Genomic DNA, 22,015 nt, shown 5'->3' with positions numbered 1-22,015 from the left:
GACTACATACTTGACCCTGTACAAAAAAACCATTTACATTTTCTGAACATTAAAACCTTGAGCCTTGCCTAGAAGATATATAATTTTGAGCACGAGCTTCATGGATCGTATAGATATTACCACTTTCCCCTAACTAATATTCCATAATAAACTAGTTATATGTAAATCAACTGTGCCATTGCCCATGATCTCCACGACTCGTCAGTCACAGTGAAGCCATAGATTATCTCGGCTAGTTATAGTTATAGGTAAGTCCAAAAGGGGGAAAGGTGTAGTTCCGCTCTTTGCATCACACACACCCTTTCTCAAATCCTCCTGATCTTTCCTTTGAATTTCTATCTGAGTTGTATCCACTCGATTTCTTATCGCAAGATTATGCGTAAATCCTTTTACCCTGAGCAAGCGCAAGTCGATCACGGTGCCACTATAAACCCAGTCAGAAGAGTTCCGTAAACCCGCTAGCAAGAAGCCTCACCTTCCCACAAGAAATAGGCTCATAAAGGGCCGAGTGCTCTCCATCAATACAAGAAGGCACAACCCGACAAACCGAATCCGGATTGAATCCAAGGAAGAAAGGCATGGAATATCGCGACTTTGTCTGCCGATTATAAACTCGATGCACAGTAGACTTGAACCGATTATTGGAAAGCCTCTGCAAAAAGTCTCCAATGTTGACCACTAGTGTGTCTGGGATAGGCCTGGCATCTAGCCACTCATCCTTCGCGGACAGAACCTGCAGACCTCCTGACATATCCTGCCAGAGGAGCGTCACGCATTGGATATCGGTGTGTGAACCGATTCCGACGTCAATGTCGACATTGTCCGGTACGATCTCTGGAGAGCCGGGGTAGTGGACGTAGAGACCGTCTGCGCCGGGGTTAGTTGTTACGGAATCAAAGTAGTCTTCTGGCATATCGAGAGCTAGGGCGAAAATGCGGATCATCTTGCGGGCGAGGGTAAGTCGGCCTTGATAGAATTCGAGGGTTGTTGCTTTGAAATTTCGGATGTGGGCAGTGCCCTTCCACAGAAAGTCGTCGTCTCCGTAGGAATATCTCGTGTTGGTGAGAAGGGCTGTTGGATCGGGCACTGTTGGGTCATTTGCTGGGTTGTAGCGAAGCGAGAATGTCTCTTTGCGATCTATGATTGTTTAATCTATGGACCTGGAAGAGTTGTGAGGTCATGACAGACCTCGTGTTTCCTTCTTGTTGATTTGAGTACTTCCTACGCCGTGATACCCATCAGAATGCGCCGACTTTGCGTGAGAGACCAGACTCTTCTGCTCCTCGGTTTGCTCGAAGAAAGCCTGGGCCGATGCTTGAGCTCGCTGGATCAGTTCCGGGGCGATGCCATGGTTCTTGATATAGAAAAACCCAGTGTTCTCAGCGGCCGCTCGAACATGCGATGCAATGACCTTCCTGGCCGTGGGACCATCATCGATGGTGCTGAGGTCAATGATCGGGATTTCATCTTCAGTAGACGGCCGAGGTGGTGCAGTAGACACGCGGCGGAACTCCGGTCCCTGGAGGGTGAGTAACTCCACTTGCGTATAGCTGGTGGTCGTCATTGTTGCGGGGAAATTGGAGGATACAACTATAAGAGCGGGACTATTGTACGGCGGCTATCTTTTTTTAAAAAGGTAGCAAGATTCCCCGGTAAATCGTAGTTGAATCAATGCAACGGCGAACTCCGCGAGATATTCCGGCTTGGCTCTGATAAGCAGAGACATTGCTTTGATCTAGCGTTCTAGTCTTATCACCATCTCTTGATCCTGGTCGTGAAATCGAGTGGTGGTTGGCGACTTTCTTATCGGCGCACCAGGGGTGGCGTAGCCCTAAGTAACCTAAGATCTTGGCTGTTTATACTATCACATTGATGTGCCGCCCCGTCCACCCTGCCGTGGAATCATTTTATACAGTTCTCACAGTAGAGCAATGGGATACGATCTCGCATGGCTACACGACCGCCTGGTCGTCAAAAGCGTCGATCGCGATGGCTACCAACGCACCGTGGATATGTTGGATAACGACTCCATTCGCCCAACACCAACGAAAGATCGAACTTGGAGTCAGCTCACATACTTCGTCTTTTGGTGGTCTGCCACGGCCAATGTGAGCAACCTATACTCTGCCTCCACGGGAATGGCTATGGGCCTCACCATGTGGGAGGCTATTGCCTGCTCCTTTGGTGGCCAGTTTCTGGCCGGCTGTTTGATGGCGTTGAATGGACGTGCTGGTGCTATGTATCGCATCCCATTCCCGGTCTTGTGTCGCTCTAGCTGGGGTCCATGGGGTGCGCTGTGGCCGACTTTCAATCGCGCGGCGATGTCAATCGTGTGGAATGGTGTCAACTCTGTCCAGGGAGCGCAGTGTCTATAGTAAGTTCCTATTGCTGCTTGAGCTGTCTAATGAAATCCAGATGCTGACTTTGACGAAAGCGTCTTTTTGCATGCCATCTTCCCATCTATCGAAAACATTCCCGACAAGATGGGCTCCAAGTCTGCATTGACATCGGCGCAGATGATGTGTTTCTTCGTTTATTGGTATGTTATGCGTGGTCATCGATGAATTACAAACTAATGCATGAAAGGATCATAAACTGCGCATTTTTAATTGTGCCTGTACCCAAGATGAAGTCCCTGGTCTACATCAAGGTCTTCGTTTACTTTGCTGCCGCATTTTCTATGCTAGGCTGGACTGTTTCCTTAGCAGGAGGCTCCGCCAAATTCCTCCATGCCCCTTCGACAGTCCACGGTACAGAAAAGAGCTACCTTATCTTCAAGTTCTTTTTCCTAGGACTGGCGAGCTGCGGCACCTTTATTTCCAACGCCGCTGATCTCCAGCGTTATGCCCGCAAACCCAACGACGTCCTTATCGGACAGATCATCAGCTTTCCTGTTTCCAATCTGCTAGTAGCCGTTCTGGGAAATGTAATTGCAGCTGCAAGCAAGTCAATCTTTGGAGAGGTGTCTTATCATTGTATTAACGTCTCGTGGATTGGCGACGCTAATTATGATACAGTTGATCTGGAATCCTCTCACCTTCCTGGATAAATTGATGGAGGGGGAGAGGTACACTTCTGGAAATCGAGCTGCCTGTGCCTTTATCTCGTTGGCATTTGTTTACTCTACTGTTTTCTCTGCCATTTTCGAGAACTCGATTCCGTGAGTTGCTTTCTCTCGTACATTGCGATGACTGCTAACGGAAGTTAGTGCTGGGAACGACATCGCAGCTTTAATGCCACGCTACATCACCATCCGACGAGGCTTCTTCATCTGCGCTGGTATGCTCAGCCTCACATCTGTGAGTCTCATGATAGTCACTAACTATTTGCTAGTTCTCTCATACGCTATCTGCCCATGGTACCTACTTTCAACCGCCGCCATCTTCATCACATTCCTATCGTCCTACCAAATATTCCTCTCTGCAATTGCGGGAATCCTGATCTGCGACTACTACCTGATTCGACGAGGCTACCTGAACATCCCAGCGTTGTACACCGCACACCCCGAAGGTCTATACAGATACTTCTATGGATTCAATCCGCGGGCCTTTGTCGCGTATCTCATCGCCGTTGCCCCCAATTTCTATGGATTCCTGAACCAGATGGGCGTCAAAGCGCCCCTGGGGATCCAGCGATTCTACTACATCGCATATCCGACAGGTCTGTGCGTCGCATTCGGCGTGTACTACATGTCTTGCTTGGCTTCCTCTCCTGCCGGCATGGAGAAGTATGCTGGCTGGAAAGAGCCCAAGGATTACGTGGATGAAAATGATCTAATGAGAGAAGATGGTATTGGGAATGAGGTGGACACTGCAGTCATTGAGAAAGGCGCTCTGGCTGCTTCGAAAGAAGTGTAGGACGATAATTGTCGACTGTAAGGACTGACATGTGACTTTTTGAACCCTTAGATTGTTTTAGAAACAATTGTGTTCTTCCAACAACGGAAACAGCTTTCTTGCTGTATAGCTTGTTTAGCTGTCCCCGCGAACCGCTTAATGGCGGTATGCATATAGCTCCACAGCCTCAACTTCATGACGACTCGATCTCAAGGACGATCTGAGGGACGAGCCCGGAACCGTATTAATGATTGGTACCATTCCAACCAACCTTGAAAGCAAGGAAAAGGCAAGCCACCGGAAATGACTAGTGGGACATGTAGGATTGTGACCGTGTATCGACGTAACAAATGCGATCCGCATGACGTCAGTGATCCAAGAAACAACCAAAGCCTGGCCAAGTATTCCCGCTATAAAGGCAGAGCTAGGGGCAATTAAGAGAGCTTAATTATATCAATACTTCTCGTGAACATTGCAAGTCTTTGCATTATTTGGTTCTTATCTACTTTACAATTTCCAAATCCACCACTCCACGCCAGCCCCAACCTCATCACTATCATCATGTCCGCCGCTCGCTTTGCCCCCATCGTCCGGTCGCGCGTGGCCACTGCGCCCCGATTTGTGGCTTTCCGCTCCATCTCCTCTACTCCCAACTATCAGAAAAGCCCCGTCAATGCGGCCAAGGATACTCTGAAGAAGGCCGATGATGTGGTCTCCAACGCAGCTGTCAAGGGTATCAACAAAGGAGGTATGTTTTATCCCTTGAAGCAGGTAGCAGTTCGCTTGAAGGGAAGTACTAACGAGACTTTTTCAATACAGAGAACGCTGCCCACAAGATCAAGGATGCCGTCGGCTCAACGACGGATGCTGCCAAGTCCCAGACCGACTCGATGAAGGGCGAGGCCGAGAAGCATGCGGGCAAGGCCAAGGGCGAGGCAGAGCATGTCGCGGGGAAGATGAAGGGCAAGGGAGAGGAGGCCATGGGCGAGATGAAAGGCAAAGCCCAGGAGGCAAAGGGCAAGGCCGCAGAGGCTAAGCGCGAGCACCTTGGCTGAGCAACGTCGTTTCTGATTGACCTCCCTGCATGCGATACCTGTAACAATAACACTCTGCATTGATGTAATGTCATGACATTTGGTTTTCCATTGAGTATTGCTCGTAAGATTGAGTAGCTTTGTTGCCGGCAAATGACTTTGCTCAGGTCGGCAGCATGAGAACGTACTCGCGAGAGCTCAATCCAAACCGGATCACATCCTTGTCCATTACCTCCATATAGCGGCCTGCCGGAGCAGCTTGGCCATTGACCGTAGAGCCATTGGCACTTTCCAGGTCAATCAGGTAGGGCTTGACCTTGCCAATTCGGTCGCCGTATTCATTGCGCTTCTCCACGAAGCGAAACTGGATAGCGGCATGTTGTTTCGAGCAGCTGGGGTGATCAAGCGGGAAATCGACAACCAGGCGCTCGCGGCCGACCAGCCAGCAGCTGCGTTCACCCAACTCGACCATCTCTAGCAGTTCTTCTCCTTTAAAAACATACATTCGCCAGGCTTCTTTCGCTGGCGGTTTGCGCGCCTCCGGAGGCTCATGGTACTTTAGCACAATTCCCTGACCATCGTCGGTTTGAATAGTATTGCTTTCAGCAGCGAGTCGGCCGGTGTTTTTGAAGTTGGCCTTTTCCTTTTCCGGGGGAGGCGCATCAGATGTCTGCGTCACCTCATTTGAGAATGCATCGTTTTGTGAAGGAAGTGGACCGCGCCGCTCTAATGCCTTGGGGCTCGGTGATCGTTTAGGGGAGCGAGATCGTCGTCGTGGGCTCCGATGCCTTCTTGATGACCGTTCACCATCCCGATCACGGTCGTCACCGTGTGGGTGGCTGCGGTGGCTGCGGTGTCTGCGTCTTCGGCGACCCTCGTCTGCAGAGCTTGTAGATCGCTCTCTGCGCTCTCGAGGTCGTCGGTCTCGGTGTCGGTCTCTTCGTCCACTTTCCCTTCCAGATGGGCTGCGAGAAGATCGACGTCGCGGGCTATCCCGGCGAGAGCTTCGACGGTCATCGTCACGCCGACGTGAGCGGTGGTCGTCGCGGTGGTCTCGTCGATTGCGGCTCCGGTCCGAGGATTGTGAGGGGGAACGCCGCTCTTTCTTAATATCGGCGTCCGATCCGGCCATTTTGGGGAGAGAATAACCAAACGAGAAATACTGTAGAAGCTTAAGATGAGAGCTTGAATTGAAGGATCTCAGAAGCTTTGCGGCACGTGACCCGCCCGGAGATCGGCCCAAACAGTGAGGGGATCACGCACGCCTGCATTTCAAGTACCTCGAGAGCACCGGGATTTCTACCGTGCTCTCTTCCCCCCAAAAAACATGTGGCCATGTTTAGGAAGGCTAGCCTTCTCTACTGCGGTGGCATTCGGCTTCTGAGCTCGCCATATGCAGCCTTGCCACTTACTCGTCCCAGCTTCGGAGCTGCAGGCCATAGTCTTGGGGCAAACCCCACCAACAGAACCTATGCCACTGCGTCGGATTCCCTAGATCATGCATACTCGTGGCCTACAACGCCTACATTCACACCGTACGATGTTCTCAACCTAAGTGTCACCGCCCCATATTCGAAAGTTCGGTACTTCGAGCTTGTGAAGATCTACCATCCAGATCGGCCCTGCAACGAGCATCCTCTTTGTCGAAACATTACCCCAGAAGTCCGTCTCCAGCGTTACCATATTGTGGTCAACGCACATGAAATCCTCTCTGACCCGAATAGACGAGCCGCCTACGATCAGTTCGGGACCGGATGGAAACATCAGGCCAAACGATATAACACCGTAGCGGACGCAACAGCAGAATGGGGACCATACGGCCCAACAATCTATGCTAATGCCACCTGGGAAGACTGGGAGCGATGGCATAATCGCCATGGAGAGAAGCAACAGAACATCGTCGATCACCGCACTTTCATCCGGCTCGTGATCCTTCTTGTTTTTTTCGGAGGAGCAGTTCAAGCATCCTGGATTTCCCGCTTAAATACCGGATATGAGCAGCGTCTGCGCGAGGTCAGCGAAGATTCCATGCGCTTCCTCAGCGGCCGTCGACAGCATACTGTTCAACAGATGCCCTCTAACGATGCTCGTGTGCAAAGTTTCCTCATTCGGAGGGACCCGACTGGCTCGGGTCTGAAGGATGGCGAGCATCGTGTTTACGAGCAGGAGCTCAGTCCCCGTACCGGCTTGCCTGGTGAAGACCTGGCGGGTGATGGCCAAAAGGCGCTGGAGACAGTAGAGACTGCGCGAATGGATGGAACGCCCAATGAGTCACCAAAACGATCTGACTCGATTTGATTGCATGCAATCGTGAGTTTGCATGGCATCTAGGGTGGCTATATGTTTAGCTACCTCTTCTCATCCTCAAGGCTCCATTGTACACCTTTTAAGCCGCCGTGTATTTCGGCGACACGGTTCCAAACTAAACATATTTCATTCCCAAATTGAATTTGAGAACAAGAATTGTGAACTGCATCTAAATGAATGGCCACGTTGAAACGATCCCCAGTACTGTAGTTATGCACTACGTAGATGCGAGAGTGGAGACGCTTGTGCAGTGGCCGGACCTCGGCATCTGACGCCACTGCTAAATCCGGTTTGATTCAGGGAAAGATCTTGTAGTATATCCAACTTCCATGTTCCACTCTAGCCCTTGGAATACACCTGTTCGCTCAAGATGAGTTCGGCCAAGCATGCTATTAGCATGCTGAAATTGCTGCTGCTTCGAATCCCACTGATCCTCAAGACTCTTGTCCTGCATGGCGTTCACATGTCTCCCGTCAAAGGGAAGCAGGATCTGCGCACTGAGTTGACTGTCGCGGTGATTCGCTCGTTCATGACGTTCTCCAAGCCGCTTACCGCGGTGCAGAAAGATAGTATGCGCGATCCCGGGATCAAGGGTCCGATGTGGGTGTCCAAGGTCACTCTGCCAGAGCCGGAGTTCGATGTGCGCGATGCCATTCTGCGCGCAATTGATGATCTGAAGACCGGAGGCGAGACTTTTGATGTCCCCGCCATCGCTCCCGTGGAGGCGGAATGGACTGGCTATCGCAGTGGCGTGGGAAAGAACACTCCCCAGCCTGATCTTTCAGAGGCTGAGAAGTACGCCGAGCTGCGAAAGGAGTCGCCATCCGATATGACGATCTTGTATTTCCACGGTGGTGCATACTTGTAAGTCCAGCTACTCTTGAGAAAGTACTTCCAACATGAACTGATGCTGTGTATAGCCTGATGGATCCATGCACGCACCGCGTACCTGTTGCGCATCTGTCCCACTTGACTGGGGCCCCAGTGCTCTCAGTGCGGTATAGACTCGCGCCGCAGAACCCATTCCCTGCTGCACTGGTCGATGCCCTAACTGCTTATCTATCATTGATCCACCCGCCGCCAGGCGCATTGCACGAGCCCGTTCCGGCGAACAAGATCATACTGGCCGGTGATTCTGCTGGTGGAAACCTATCCCTCGTCCTGCTCCAGGCTCTGATGACTTTGAAGCGCGCGTCGCGATCTGTTCGCTTCCATGGCAAGGAAGTTGACGTTGAGCTGCCTGCAGGCGTGGCTACGACTTCGCCCTGGTGCGATGTCAGTCGATCAATGCCCTCCATCGTTCGCAATTCCAAATATGATTACCTCGAATCTCCGGCCGGCTTGTCTGAAAATGCAGACGACGTCCCATTTGCTCCGCTTCCATTCCCTCCGGATACGCTGTGGCCTATGTCCCCTCCGCGTGTGGACATGTACTCCAACGCTGACATGGTCCTTCATCCTCTCGTCTCCCCACTGGCAATAAGCCCAGATCTCTGGAAAGATGCCCCGCCAGTATTTATCTCGACAGGAGAAGAAGGTCTCACGGACGAAGACCTAATCCTCGCCCGCCGGATGCACCAGGCAGGTGTGTCTGTTATCACAGAGCAGTTCGAGGGCATGCCCCATTGCCACGGCATGCTCATGATCTCGACACCAGCAGGAAAGCGGTTCTTTAAGGGAATGGCGGATTTCTGCCGCGATGCTGTGGCTGGCCGGGTCACACCGACAGGGTCTTTGACCTACCTCGGTTTCCAGATGCAGTCCACCCGGGAGATCCCTCTTGAGAAGGCTTGCGATGTTAGCGATGAGGAAGTTGAGGCGCGTATGCGACGGAATCTCGAGGCTCGTATTGAGGCCGAGAAGGACTTGCTGAAGGCGTGGAGTGAGCGGGCGAAGCTTTGAGTACATATGTTCATGCAAGCTTTCAGGGCTGTGGGTGGTTATCTGTACATAGTACATCTATTTGATACCCCTTTCATTCTTATTTTAGGAGAATTTACGATTCAAATGACACGGGAAACTATATCACGCAAGAACTAAGGCGCTGGCATGATCTTCAGCTTTTCATTAAAGTTGACATCAACCGTCTCTCCAGCAATAATCAAAGAAAGCTCCCAATCCCGCTGATTATAGTGCTTGATACCGTACGTTGTGAAGTCAGGGACGATGGGCATCGTACTCGACGCATGATTATTTCCTACTTTCAGGCCATTCTCGTAAAGAGTCAGCTGAAGCACATCACCAATATAAATAGTTTCTGCTTTTGTGCCTGTAGACAACACCAAAAGCTCATTCTTATCCCCAGATGGGCTGATCGTTCCCATCTTAATCGTTTGCCAGCAGGTGTGGTCAAGCTTATTGCTCCAAAAGCCATCAGAGTTTGGCGCTATCATTGCAGCGGTGCTCAGAACGTTAAATTTGATCCAGTTCAGATGAAGCTTCTGTTCAATATCTTTGAGGCAATCGCTTGATAGATAGTCCACCGGTAGAACCTGTAACGTAATTTGAAGAGGTTGGGGATCATACAGCTGCATAACCAGCGGAAGAGTGAAGAGAATCTTGAAAAAGAAAACGGGTAGGTTAGAAGACCCGAAGAACTTCATTGACCTTTCAGTTAGAGAGAGCTCCGTACATTCCCTCCCCAGGAGTGATAGCAGGGTCTGACACCTTCTCTGAAGCCGTAAAGTCTTCGATTCATAGCGAGGGTCATTATCCGGACAGGGCAGAAAGCCTCAAAGGAATGATCATGCCCTTGAGATTGATATTCGAGCTTGGCGTGAATCCAATATTCAACATAGGCGTCCGCAGATCCACCAGATCGCCAATCACTAATCCTGAAAGACCCCGGCGAAGACATGATGCGCCCGGATGATCCTTCATCAACGGCAAGAAACTAATGTCCTCCGAGGGGCCATTCCGGGCCGACGCCACTGGCTCGAGAGGAATTGGGATGGAGATGGGCCAACTCATAGAATCGTTGCTGCCCACGGCGATGTGGATTGGTCCTTTGTAGATCAAAACCTTCTGAGGTTTGATTAATGAGCTATCGTCTGAAGAAGCTAATGACTTAACTATATTTTGCAACTGTTCCATCGCTAAGTGCAAGCCCTAAATGCCTTTCTGGGATATCTGACTAGAAGAAACAACGCCTGAATGCCCACCCGGAATTAAAGAAACTCATCATCATCCATCGACGGCTGATCCTCTTCCCACTTAGCGGGAACTTCATTGCGTGGTGCCCACACGGGTGCCCGTGGCTCCTGAGGTGGAAGTGATGGAGGCGCAGGAGCAATGTTCTTTGCACCGGGCGGCGACAACCAGGGGAATGAGACAGAGGTGCCGTTGATGCGAATCTCTCCTATGAGTTTGCCTAAGCCGAGCTGAGGCTCATCCACATAACCATCCCGTAGGCCCATAAGCTGCGCAACAAGACGGAATAAAGCCACGCCGATGGTGATGAGCGGGCCAAGCAATGTTGACAAGTGGGACCATCGCCAGAGCATTGCCACTGTCACGAAGGGAAACACGGGTGCATCGGGTTGGAGGCAGTAGCCGTTGCAGGTGTCGGAGAAGATAGGGTGGGAGTATGCCTCACACATGGAGCATTCGATGATATACCAAATCAGTGACACGAAGGTGACCCAGCCGAGCATGGTGAGTTGGCGACGCCCAGTTAAGTGGTTTTGCTTCCATAAACGGGGAAGTGGGATGGCGGCGTAGACGCGACCATCAGAGGGTATAATTTGGTTACCACCTGGGTGCACTGTTTGAAGGCCATCCTTCGGAGAGCTTGGCCGTGAGGTAAGCTCGTTGTCTCGAACAACATGCTGCTCCAGACTGTTGAGACCCCTTTTCACTTCTTTGATATTCCTTGCCAAGGAGGACAGCTTATCATGCAATCTGTCCATGTCCACGGAAGGAAAGCTGTTCGTATCGCCTTGTTCGAGACCTTCGACTATTTCTTGCTCTTTTGCGGCTTCTTCCTCCGCCTCGGTGAGATCAGTCTGATCATCCATTATAGCGTGAAGGTACTCAATGGTATCGTCACTTAAGTCCAGGTCTTCTTTGCCGGACTTCACATCTTCCATGACTGTTTCGAGGCCACTCTTTGGTAGCTTGGGTCGAATTACTGGCGGTCTTGATCTTTTGATTGGTTGAGCATCGGAGACTGTCTCCTGTTCTGTTTTTGGTTCTTCAATCTTAGGCTGAACATCCCTAGGCGGTTTCGCAGGCGGTTGCGTCTGCTGGATCGAGGCGTCGGGCTCTTTTGATGCCGGCAGAGGAATGATATCTTTAGTTAGGTCACTCGGTATTTGAGCCACCCGCTCAGTCATAGGAGTATCAATCCATGCTCCAGTTACTCTGGGTGTCTTGTCGTAGATTTTCCTTTCAAAGAGTTTTGGGGGCTCTGGTGTCTGGATCGATTCTAATTTGGGGCTCTCAGTCCTGGAGAGCCTACGCAACAATTCTTGTGAATCTCGCTTTGTGGTGTTTGATTTGGTGAATGCGGACTTTTTGAAAACCACGATAGGTGTGTTGGGAATCGGGGCACCATCGTTCGATGCTGCAGTCTGTTCATTCTTGGTCTCTTCATCGGCATGGAGATTGATGTTGCGCTCCTCCAAGGCACTTCGATTCCTCAGGGTTGTCCTTGAAGCAGGTGGATCAATGGACGTGGATCTAAGTGCGGCGGTCTCTTCTACTTTTGACCTCGAGTAACCAGCGCGATCTCGGTTCTCTTTCTCCTCGGCTTTCTCCTGTGTTTCTGAAGCACTGCTTCCGCTGACGTTCCTGGTCCAGTCATGCCGCCGCGCCGCGCGACTGCCCCAGGTACGTGGGAGATTCAAAGACGGACCACGCTCGCCATCACCCTCGGACACAAACTGGTCCTGCTCGACCTGTTCCTCCCGTCGCTGCAAATTATCCGCTGTGAGAGCTGCCCGTCCACCCTTTGCTTTGCTGAAGATTGGAGATTCCTTGCCTGTCACACGTCGTAGTCGCTGCTCGTCCCTGCTGTAATCGGTGGTTCTCCTCGCAGAACGCGGTGGATATTCTCCAGTTCCATCTACTAGACCCAGACCTGCGTCTGAGTATGAGTATCCATCAAGCGACCCTGAATCTCTATTTCGGCTTCCATCTCTCCGGTTAGGGCGACTCCTCGGACGCACTGCGGGAGCAGCATCCCAATCGTCATACGCGACATGATCGGCTATCGTTCCATCCTCGTCTGTCCTTCGATAGACATCCGCGTGTTCCTCAGGTGTGTTCGAGGTCTCAGATAACGGGGAGCGTTGAACAAACGGCTCACGCGTACGTCGAGGACTGGGAGTCGAGCCTAGAGGCGCGCCATCATCGGACATGCTTGCATGCGAAGCAGCTCGGTATGCGCCAGCTAGAGTACCGGTACGAAAGGTGTGTCGAGAACGCGTCCCATTCTGTCTGGACGGGAAGGCGTCTAGATCGAAGTCGTAATTGGATTCGCGGGCGTGTCCGAAGGGAGATTGATGAAGATGGTTGTTTTGACGCGCCAGCGAGAAATCGTTCTTGCGGGGCGTCGACATGGCTCTTTCTCTGGCATGAAGCTCAAGATGAGAGTCGCAAGTTCCCAAGTAAACGCGACGAAGATCCCGCATTCCCCGAAGGGGTTAGGCGCGGCGAGCTTCTGCACTTTACATCCACCTTGACACTTAACACTTGACCACTTCTCATCGTCTTGACGAACGTGACTTCTTTTTTACTTTCTGCTGTTTACTTTTTGCTAAACTCGAATCACAAGAACGTCACCCGTGACTTGTGACATGTGATCTTGTGATCAACCCGAAACACAATACAAAACCCCAGGACAGCTCAAAAGCTACCTCAAAACACAACATATACACAATGGGCAAATCCTCTCGTCGCAAGAAGACACCTTCTCCGTCTTCAGGCACCTCAACACCAACATCCGGCCCCATCCCACCCTTCACCAACGCCCCGGAGATCCTGAAACCCCTTTGTCGAGCCACTCTCCCAACAAGAAGTATACCTTGTACACATCGACACTACACACACGGACCAAAAATGGCAGACTTTCCTCGTCCCATCAATTGTCAACATGCTGGTCGCCGTCGTGATCGCCGTCCGCGTCTACATGGCCTTTAGCACATACCCAGCGCTCGTCAAGGCGCTATTCGGACTCCAAAGCGCTTTAAGCATAGACACAGCCACCGTGTCCTGGATGCAACAAGCAGCCCTCGTTCTCCGTCGAACAGGCGCCATCTTCATCGACTATTTCCTCGTGACGCTCTTCCTATCCTGGCCATTTAATTTCGTCCTCGGACCCGTGCGCTGGCGCCGTGCCGTGGGGTTCCGCGACCGTGAAATTATCGTCCGCCGCAGTGCAAGCAGCTGGAGCAGTAAGCTCGAGCGCAATAAATGGATTCGTGATAACGAGGCTATGCGTGATAAGATTGTTGCGGCTGTCACGCCCGAGCGGATCGGAAAGACGGGATATCTGCTTGTAGACGCGGACTGGGATCTAGACTACGCTTCTATGATCTGTGCGCATGGTCTGGTCGATCGGATTCGCAAGGGTGACGGTGTGCAGCTGGATGAGTTCCGGACGGCTGTGCTGGTCCATACTGATACTGATGGCTGGTTGATTTGGCGTGTTGGAGATGAGAACACGCCTGTTGGACGGCAACGGTCTGAGCAACGGGATCAGATCCTTGCATATAAGGATAAGTTGACTGAGATGGGGAAGGAGGATTTGTTTTTCCGATGGGTTGAAATGGTGCAGTGGGAAAGCTCGCAGCCTGGTGGGTTTACTCCGGCGAGGCAGAAGTCTGCTATGCTCCAAGCGAAACAAATGTTTGAGGAGGAGAATGTCAATTTCAGTGGCTTCTGGGATGATTTGGGTGGTATGGAGGGTATCGATATTGAGGAGACATGACATTTCGCCAATCTGAATAGCTCTGCTTCTTATTCAGCGAATTTATTGGGTTTTTTTTAAACATTTCCATGCTGTTGCTGTGTTCCACCCGGCTAAGGGTTGTAGTTGCTCTTCGTAGCCCTACTTCCCGAGTGTAGATGTCAATACAGTCATCTTATGAAACACCAGGGGAAAAAAAAATCGAAAAAAATGCAACGTATCATTCATACTGCTGGGTATCTCAGGTAAATCCCATCAAGGGACATATATCGAGCCTCCCACCGCTGACCCGCGGGGTTTGGAGATCTAAAAACGCAAATAAAAAGATGAGAAGAAAAGAAGCAATCCAATATGCCAAATCACACCCGCAATCACTTCCTCCGTGGGTCATCTTCATGCCGATAATCGAGTGACCACAGTTTCTCCCAAGGACGCGATCGACCACCCCTTCGAGTAGATGTCGACCGCGACGGAGGGGACGCTGGTGACGTGGCGAGGCTGTCGGGACGTGGCTGCAGCAACGAGGCAGACGTACGATCCTAGACAGAAGACGTTAGCCTGCGGTGCAGAGAGAGCACCCGGGAAAAGTAGTACTTTTTCACGGGCCAAAGAGCAGATCGCGGCGAACCTCGTCGAATATCGGATCAGCCTCTCGAGGCTGGGAGCTGGCGTCGGCCTCAGCACGGACGAGATCTGTAGCTGAGTCGTTGGCTCTTTGTGAGGGCGTGGGAGTACCTCGTTTAGAGTTGGAACTGTCGCGGCGGCTGTCTAGACTTCTTGACAAAGTCTGGGCGACGGTGCTGTCTTCGTTTGGGCGCTTCACGCGGATACTGCCTTTGGCGTCGACATTTGCAGACGCGACAGTGCTTTTCGAGATCCCGGGAGTAGCAGGCGCGCCGGGCTTTTCTTCCGTCGCATCGATAAGGTACCAGCGAAGACCATCGGAAAGCTCGAAGGGGTTCTCGTCTTCCAGTAGCGAGGCGCCATCGCTGGCATCGCCAAGGGAGCGTCGGTCAGGACCAACGCCGTTCAAAGACCTTGAGAGATCAACCACACGCTCCTCAATCTTGTTGATACGGGCAAGAAGCCAGTCTCGTGCTTGGAGTTTGTGGGTATCTTGCTCGCGCAGGAAGTAATGCGGTGCACCGACATTGAAAGCAGCCCAAGAACGGATGGCTTGATTGCGAGTTGGCAGGAACAATGCCAGGTCTCCCTCCTTGAAGGACCGATAGGCAATCTTCTCATGAGCTTCGCTCTGGACCCGATGATACTTGTCCCGGTAAGGCTTGTATGTTTTCGCCTCTTTCGACCATTTCCGGGCAAGGGTTTCAATGTCCTTCATGCGTTTGATGACCGCATCGCCGAATATAGAGACATCGAAGTGAGACAAGCTTTCGATGAAAATAGAGAATTTGGCCTCCTCCTCTTCTAATGTCTCGGCTTGCATCCAGCCGAGTAGCGAGTTATCAGGTTTCACAGAAACAATGCCAGACTGGGCTAGACTTTCCCCGAGGCCAGACATGGCATTGACCTTGGAAGCTCGCTGGACAACAAGATGGCCATCTTGCTGGATGATTGCGAAGCCTAGCTGCTCAAGCACCCATTCTAGCTTCTCAATCTGCCAATAAAGTTGCCTAGAAAGATCGTGAGACTTGGCTCCTCTAGCCTCGAAGCGAGCCACAGCCTGTCGCTCTGCCTGCGAGAGTGCCTCGAATCTCTTCTCCCACTCGAGTTCTCTCTCCTGGAAGCGCTTTGCCCGTGACTCGGTATCGGCCAGTTTCTGCGAAAGGTCTGCATGTCTCCGCCCTTCCTCAGTGCCGCTCTCCCCTTCTGGTGATTGTGACTGCAATGAGCTCAGCTTCGAACGCTCCTGTTCAAGCTCGGCTCTTGCGTCGTTAAGCCCCGTTCGGGTTTGCAAAAGCTCTTTGTTAAGGCGAGCCAATTCAGCTTCATGTTCCTCAAAGTTCTTGAAGTGCTCCTCTGCTTCGAACTCAAGTTGTTTGACTCGTTCATCAAGGGTCTTGTTTTCGGCCAGCGCCTTGGACGCGCTATCCTCGGCATTCCTAGCATGGATTGAGAGCCCTTCAGAAAGCACCTCAATGGCTTTGATAACACCGGGAATTTCTTCGGGCACAGCACCCCCGGGAGACAAGCTCATGAAGGCTGCCTGGAGAGAGTTGTAGTTTTCCTGGTCTTTCTGGTTCCAACCGATTTGCTGGTGCTCGAGTTCATTGACCTTCGTCTCAAGCTCGCGTTCCTTGTTTTCATGGGATTGGATGCGTTCATTCAGGTCATCCACCCTGCGCGCATCCTCGGCAGAGATAGCTTGAGCACCCTCCAGATCAGCCTCGAGTTGGTGGATGCGTTCATCGGTTTCCTGCTTCTCATGGTCACGACCGTCCATGAGTCTGTCGAGTTCCTCCTCGACTTCTTCATTGCGGAGCCTGAACTTCTTCACCTCTGACTCGAGATATCTGCGTTCATCCTCAAACTCACGCTGGCGTGCTTCAAGGTTCCCAATAAGATCTTTCTTGGTAGATTGAGCTTCTTGGTACTTGTCAGAGCTGGTTTGGCGCTCTGCGTGTGCTTCTTTGTGGAGTCTCTGAACGTTCTCCTTTTCTGCTGCCAGCTCCGCCTCAAGCGTAACGATGCGTTGGACGAGTGCCCTATCCTCCGGGGACTGGGTCATGGAAACACGTCTAGATGAGACCGAAGAGCGTCGTGATAAAGTATCCGGGTGTGGAGATCCCGGAGGATTAGGATATTCAGATCCGAAATTGCCACTGGACGGGCGACTGAGATGGCTTTGGCGATGAAGCAGATCCTCCAGCTTGCGAATCCGGCTATCCGAACCTTTGAGCCTATCTTCCAACTTCGCTTTCTCCTCTTGAAGACTCCGAACCATGTCATCGCCGCGTAGTAATATAGAGCTTCGACCCAGATCAAAAACACTGCCGTTCTTGAATGCTTTCGCACGTCGTCTTTGATGACGAGTGGGGGCATCCAATTCTTTGAACTGCTGAGATAAGTCCCCCGCAATGTTATTCAAGGAATGCTTTGATCGTAAGTCTTCAATATAGGCTTCGATTTCTTGTCGGTTCACTTCGGGCCATTCATCATCTTGCCCTTGTAGGTTAATTTCGATCCCGGGAGCAGAGGAGTCTGCAGATGAGATGACATCCCCCATGGTTTTCAGCCATTTTTTCCGGCGACGCTGTTCCTCATCTTTCAATACAGCCATCTCCTCGGCCAAAGTCAGGGAGTCGGCCTTGATTTTGTCACTCCATTCCCGACGTCGCACCGACTCAATTAGGATAGATCCATAAAGCATTGGCATCTGAAAGACACTGTAGATGACATCAAACGCATTGCTATCCACATCCAAATTGACCAACCGGGAGTGAGCACTGGCCAATCGCGAAGTGATAAAGGAAATTGTGCGCATGTGCTGGAGAGCCGTCTTTTCTGCGGCACCGCGGCGCCACACAGCTTGTTCCAAGGTCTGCTGCATATCTGCGGCGAGTTCCAACAGCGACGGAAGAAGATTTTGGGTGTGGTTGAGGGCAAGCCTAGAGACATTCGCGAGCATCTTTTGGTTGTTCGGAAGGCTGAGGACATGTTCATAGTCGGAGCCAATCTTCTTTGCAATCGTTTCCACCTCCTCAAGCAAGCTCTCATCTCCCTCACCGGGTGACGTTATTACCTGGTCAATCAGTTGTTGGGTGTCCGATGCAATGCCGCTGACCGAGTTCTCGATGTCCTGGACCTGCCCAGCAAAGCGTGGCGATGCAGATGCAGCCTCCAATCCAGCTCGCTGGACCTCGTTGACATCAACAAAGTCACGAAGAGTCCCAGTAGGCCGGTCTTTGTCCATCTTGGGTGTAGATGGGCGGCCGATGAGAGGGGAGTCTTTCCGAGCCGGGATCTTCTCTAGCGTCTCCAGAGCCGTATGCCAGCCATCCAGGGCAGACTGCTGCTCTTCCAAAAGATTGTTCGCCCATTCCTGTGTCTCTTGAAATCGATGTTCGAGGGTCCCCACGTGGGATTTCAGGTTCTCGAGGGCAACGCCAACTGCGCGATTGATGACATTAGTTCGTTCGTTGTGCTCCTGTATGCTCTTATTGATATTTCCACAACGGCTGGACAAGTCGAGAGCCCAGCTCCGTCTTGTCATGAAGAGGTCCCGCCATGCCTGCAGGTCGTTTTGGTTTGTGAGGGACGCCGGAGGGTTGCTCGGTTGAAAGGGTTCGGGCGGAGGTAGCTCCGGAAGCTCGATCTCGCCAGGCTCGCTCACATATTGTCGGTCATAGACAAAAATCTCGGACTGGAGTATTCGTAGAGTGTTTCAGTATCGCCGTACTTGTATGTCGAGAGGGGATGGCTTCATACCTCGGTGGCCAGAGTCTGGGTCTTGACATTCTTGCCGCGGGCAGTCATCAAGATCTGCCTAGCAGGTGGAATCGACGTACTTCGGACGATCCATAATTTGAGTGCATCTGGGCTGTGAACAAGCAGTGTCAGCATGCATGCGCGAAGCCTGGAAGCGAAGGGACTCCGTCGTCTCTACGGGGAAGCATACGAGGCAAAGGCAACCGGATCAGCTAGTAAATGCTCACCAGTGTGAGCAATATAAATGTGTAACGACATTCCCCCTCCTCACTAGCCGAGCGTAGAAGCTCGAAATACCAGAGAAGTGGAAGGGGATAGGCTTTGAGGAGAGCAAGTACTCCGTAAGGCAGGGAAGCTCGGTCAGATCGACAACTCCACCGCCTCCCGCGCCATATCACAAGCACGCGCGCGATTCACGAGATCCTCCATGGCTGCAAAACTTGGCCCGGCTCACCTGCTACCGGGTGAGGTAACCCTCCTTGATTATGCTGCAGATGATTCTCGCGATATTGCGCCGCTCTCCGACCAAGAAGCTCTAGCCCTGCAGCTTGCCAACCAGATCCAGGAACAGCGGCTAGAGAAGGCGTTGCTGGAGCAAGGTACGTGCTGTCTTGCCTTGCTTTTTTTTTCCCCTGTCTTTTACGCTATATAAACTTATATGTGACTGACTTTCTCATAGAGCTCGAGTCACTGTCCGGTGATAATGCGGAAGAACAGCTCGCTATCGCTGAACGCGAGTTCTTAGACGCGCGATCTACCTACACCGTCAGGAGGAAGGCCGCTCGTATCATCCTCATGACTGATCCCATCCTTAAAGCCGTTCATCTGAAAACTACTAGCCCTCCCGAACGGTTTGTGACCCCTGTTCATTTTAATTGTTCCTTGTGTCTCATGAAGGGCGCACAGGGCCTTACTCCGCCTTGTCAACCGTCGCGACGTGCTTGCGCTTGCACATGAGAACCTCGCATCTGCACACGACTCAATATCAAGACAGCTGTCGGACTTTGAAGTGGAGAATTTACAAATCAACAAAGAGAACCAGGAGCTAGTGCGCGAGCTCCTTGAGCTCACGCGTCAGGATGACTCCTGGCGGGAGAGATTGCAAGACGCAACTCTTGCATCACAGCTGGATGAACTTGAAGCCGAACTCAAGAAGCGCAAGGCACAGTGGGAGATTATGAAGAGCGTTGCCAGTGCTATGGTGGTTGGCAGCGGGCTCAACTGGGCTGTAGATGAGAAGCTTCAAGCTCTGGTTCTTGACGAAAGTGATGACTGAGACGCGTCTGGATGTTTTGATTGGCCATACCCTGGGGATTTGGAGCACACGGCGCTATACCCAACTCATTAAGGTTGATTTTATGGATGATTTTACCGATTCGGCGCTGCCAAGCTAGGATAATAATAGGACAGGCTTGAGTGTGGCCGAGTAAGACCTCGACCCACGCCTTTCATCACCGCACCCGCAATGACGGAGTGGAAGGACGAACAAGGTGTACGGTGGACTGGGCGTGCACCAGTTAGGACTGTTGAGAAGTTCCCAAAGGTCGCAAAGCCAGCTGAATACGTAACTAGAGCGAGATTTTCTGTGGTCAACAGAGCTGTGGCCGTGGAAACCGGTCGAGTATTGCAAGAAATACACGGGTGCAAGAGCAATACGACGCGACGGGCGGACTCTATGACGCTCTCCTCTCGGAACAAGTGGACGACTTGTAAGTTACGGTACGGGGAGTATGGGCAGTACCTCGTACTGGCGGTACTTTGCTGTGTAGCCGATGTACCGGAATGTTGCAACTCTCTAGGGGAAAAAGTATGTACCCTTGCTCTGAACGTCTGCACGGCTGCACTTTGGCACTATAGTGCTTCTGCATGAATGTATTTCCTACTAGGAAATAGCCCGCAGACTCCACTCACAACATGACGGACAGCTCCCTCGGAGCTTGTACCTTGTGTTTGAAGATGCCGAGGAACTTGTAGACGCGCCGCCTTGTGATTAACACGGTCCATTGAGCTCTGATCTCAAGTCAGACCCATTCGCCCCAGCCTGATTGACCCAGCAACTTGGATCGCGATCTTCGGGACATAACCACACCGATAAGCGGCCGCGTTCATTATTAATGGTATCGTGTCGCCATTACCGCGTCTGCTTTGGTTTCTTCGGGGAGATAATCCGATGCTGGGTACCTGGGTACCCAGATACCCAGGTATGGCCGTATTTCCAATCGGTGGTTGCTCCAAAAGGGCACGCCACGCTTATGATTGAGCAACGCTCCAGCAGTTGCGTTTCCGGGGAGCCCTTACTTTGAGCTAGCCCGGGGAAGCTGCGCCATTACATGGTCCAGTCGGGACGTAATCGGTACCGTGTACCCCCCAACAGGTCGTTTTCGGAGCTCAGGCGCACTTGCCTTGGAAAAAGGCGAGTTAGCCGGAGCACGGATACATTGATCCAAGGTCGATACAGAGGTGACTCGTAGTCTCGGGCTTATTGCCAGTACAGCTAGGACACCTGGCCACCATTGCGCAATCGCAATTTTTCCGTAGCTGGGGCATAATTGTTGTAACAGAGGTTTTGCAGTAAGCCCGTGAGGGTAGCTGGGTACGAGCTTTAGCCAGGTGTTTACCTGGCGACTTCCTTTCGACAAAGCCTACGAATTCTTGACCGGTCTTTCAAAAAGAATTGGATTATTCAAAAGGAACCTGCAGCATAGCTACAGCTTCCATCTCCATCTCATTCCCTATTTGACCGTCGATGAGCTCGGTGCGGAGGCGAAAAGAGCTCCCAGTATCGTAGCATGCGTATTGACTGGGTACTGGGTACTCGTCTGGAGGTCACTTTACTATGGGTTACAGCGTATTCGGTACGACGGCTGCGCGGTTTATGAGAACGGATCAGGCGTATTTCTCCACCGCGAGATTGCTCAAGTATGTTACCGTTTCGTACAGGGGAACTGAAGACCCAGCAGGATCATTTCAACAAAGCTTGAAGAAGAGGGGAAAAAAAGAAGGATGGGTCAAAAGAGGGCACGAAGGATGAAAAAGTGCTCAAAAATACGGGTTCCGAGATCTATATGATCCCTAGGCCATAATGTGAAGCCAAAAGACTGGAGGACTCCGAGAGACGTTTACCCATACATGACAGGGTACACGGTACATTCCCCCAGTCAGCAAACAGCCTGCCCTTGCTGTGCAGCCCACCCTTTTGCCCTTTTCCCCCTCTCGCCCGTTTTCCCCTACTACTACGCTGCCCCCCTCTCCTCTCTCTCTCTCTCTCTTCTTCCTACACTACCAACTCCTCCCCCATCTATTTTTGACCATACAAATCAGGTACTGCATATCCCCCCATCTATATCAACACCCGCCATTTGAACTCCCCATTCTCAACACCACCACCATTCTCTCTTTTTTTTTCTCGTTCTTTTTCACCTTGGATCTCTTTTTGCAACATCATGATTCTTTTTTCCTTCGCGCGACCGCGATGTCGCGACCTCGCGGCCGCGCTGCACTCTCGACCTTGTTGAACCACCATACTAATCGGGCCTGTT

At 51.7% G+C, this 22,015-nt stretch overlaps 11 protein-coding genes across 11 annotated transcripts; 6 read left to right on the top strand and 5 right to left on the bottom strand.

Moving 5' to 3' along the window:
• Positions 1–373: 373 nt before the first annotated feature.
• N7443_010729 (isopenicillin N synthase family dioxygenase) lies at positions 374–1,564 on the bottom strand (the record flags this gene model as incomplete). Its single annotated transcript, XM_056890785.1, has 3 exons — positions 374–424; positions 476–1,137; positions 1,189–1,564. 3 exons carry the CDS (start codon positions 1,562–1,564, stop codon positions 374–376), a joined length of 1,089 nt encoding a protein of 362 aa, XP_056737276.1.
• A 367-nt stretch (positions 1,565–1,931) lies between these two features.
• Positions 1,932–3,857, top strand: N7443_010728 (nucleobase cation symporter-1 family protein; the record flags this gene model as incomplete). Its single annotated transcript, XM_056890784.1, has 6 exons — positions 1,932–2,374; positions 2,435–2,539; positions 2,587–2,962; positions 3,018–3,160; positions 3,209–3,279; positions 3,334–3,857. The coding sequence occupies 6 exons, from the start codon at positions 1,932–1,934 to the stop codon at positions 3,855–3,857; spliced, it is 1,662 nt and encodes a 553-aa protein (XP_056737275.1).
• A 540-nt stretch (positions 3,858–4,397) lies between these two features.
• N7443_010727 (uncharacterized protein) lies at positions 4,398–4,891 on the top strand (the record flags this gene model as incomplete). Its single annotated transcript, XM_056890783.1, has 2 exons — positions 4,398–4,584; positions 4,656–4,891. 2 exons carry the CDS (start codon positions 4,398–4,400, stop codon positions 4,889–4,891), a joined length of 423 nt encoding a protein of 140 aa, XP_056737274.1.
• A 142-nt stretch (positions 4,892–5,033) lies between these two features.
• On the bottom strand, positions 5,034–6,002 carry N7443_010726 (putative FHA domain protein SNIP1; the record flags this gene model as incomplete). The annotated part of the gene is made up of 1 exon (XM_056890782.1): positions 5,034–6,002. One exon carries the CDS (start codon positions 6,000–6,002, stop codon positions 5,034–5,036), a length of 969 nt encoding a protein of 322 aa, XP_056737273.1.
• A 203-nt stretch (positions 6,003–6,205) lies between these two features.
• On the top strand, positions 6,206–7,168 carry N7443_010725 (J domain-containing protein; the record flags this gene model as incomplete). The annotated part of the gene is made up of 1 exon (XM_056890781.1): positions 6,206–7,168. One exon carries the CDS (start codon positions 6,206–6,208, stop codon positions 7,166–7,168), a length of 963 nt encoding a protein of 320 aa, XP_056737272.1.
• A 379-nt stretch (positions 7,169–7,547) lies between these two features.
• Positions 7,548–9,079, top strand: N7443_010724 (alpha/beta hydrolase; the record flags this gene model as incomplete). The annotated part of the gene is made up of 2 exons (XM_056890780.1): positions 7,548–8,041; positions 8,098–9,079. The coding sequence occupies 2 exons, from the start codon at positions 7,548–7,550 to the stop codon at positions 9,077–9,079; spliced, it is 1,476 nt and encodes a 491-aa protein (XP_056737271.1).
• A 134-nt stretch (positions 9,080–9,213) lies between these two features.
• On the bottom strand, positions 9,214–9,780 carry N7443_010723 (uncharacterized protein; the record flags this gene model as incomplete). The annotated part of the gene is made up of 1 exon (XM_056890779.1): positions 9,214–9,780. The coding sequence occupies one exon, from the start codon at positions 9,778–9,780 to the stop codon at positions 9,214–9,216; it is 567 nt and encodes a 188-aa protein (XP_056737270.1).
• A 564-nt stretch (positions 9,781–10,344) lies between these two features.
• Positions 10,345–12,738, bottom strand: N7443_010722 (uncharacterized protein; the record flags this gene model as incomplete). The annotated part of the gene is made up of 1 exon (XM_056890778.1): positions 10,345–12,738. One exon carries the CDS (start codon positions 12,736–12,738, stop codon positions 10,345–10,347), a length of 2,394 nt encoding a protein of 797 aa, XP_056737269.1.
• A 533-nt stretch (positions 12,739–13,271) lies between these two features.
• N7443_010721 (uncharacterized protein) lies at positions 13,272–14,108 on the top strand (the record flags this gene model as incomplete). Its single annotated transcript, XM_056890777.1, has 1 exon — positions 13,272–14,108. The coding sequence occupies one exon, from the start codon at positions 13,272–13,274 to the stop codon at positions 14,106–14,108; it is 837 nt and encodes a 278-aa protein (XP_056737268.1).
• Positions 14,109–14,685: 577 nt separating this feature from the next.
• On the bottom strand, positions 14,686–18,734 carry atg11 (autophagy protein ATG11; the record flags this gene model as incomplete). Its single annotated transcript, XM_056890776.1, has 3 exons — positions 14,686–18,411; positions 18,477–18,588; positions 18,667–18,734. The coding sequence occupies 3 exons, from the start codon at positions 18,732–18,734 to the stop codon at positions 14,686–14,688; spliced, it is 3,906 nt and encodes a 1,301-aa protein (XP_056737267.1).
• Positions 18,735–18,903: 169 nt separating this feature from the next.
• On the top strand, positions 18,904–19,752 carry N7443_010719 (centromere protein H; the record flags this gene model as incomplete). Its single annotated transcript, XM_056890775.1, has 3 exons — positions 18,904–19,075; positions 19,156–19,327; positions 19,383–19,752. 3 exons carry the CDS (start codon positions 18,904–18,906, stop codon positions 19,750–19,752), a joined length of 714 nt encoding a protein of 237 aa, XP_056737266.1.
• Between the last annotated feature and the right edge of the window lie 2,263 nt (positions 19,753–22,015).

The sequence above is a fragment of the Penicillium atrosanguineum genome (assembly GCF_028827265.1).
Source record: "Penicillium atrosanguineum strain IBT 20685 chromosome Unknown utg000008l_segment0_segment0, whole genome shotgun sequence".
Lineage (NCBI taxonomy): Eukaryota > Fungi > Ascomycota > Eurotiomycetes > Eurotiales > Aspergillaceae > Penicillium > Penicillium atrosanguineum.
The sequence above is the reverse complement of the archived record's forward strand: the minus strand, read 5'-3'. Positions and strand labels throughout refer to the sequence as shown.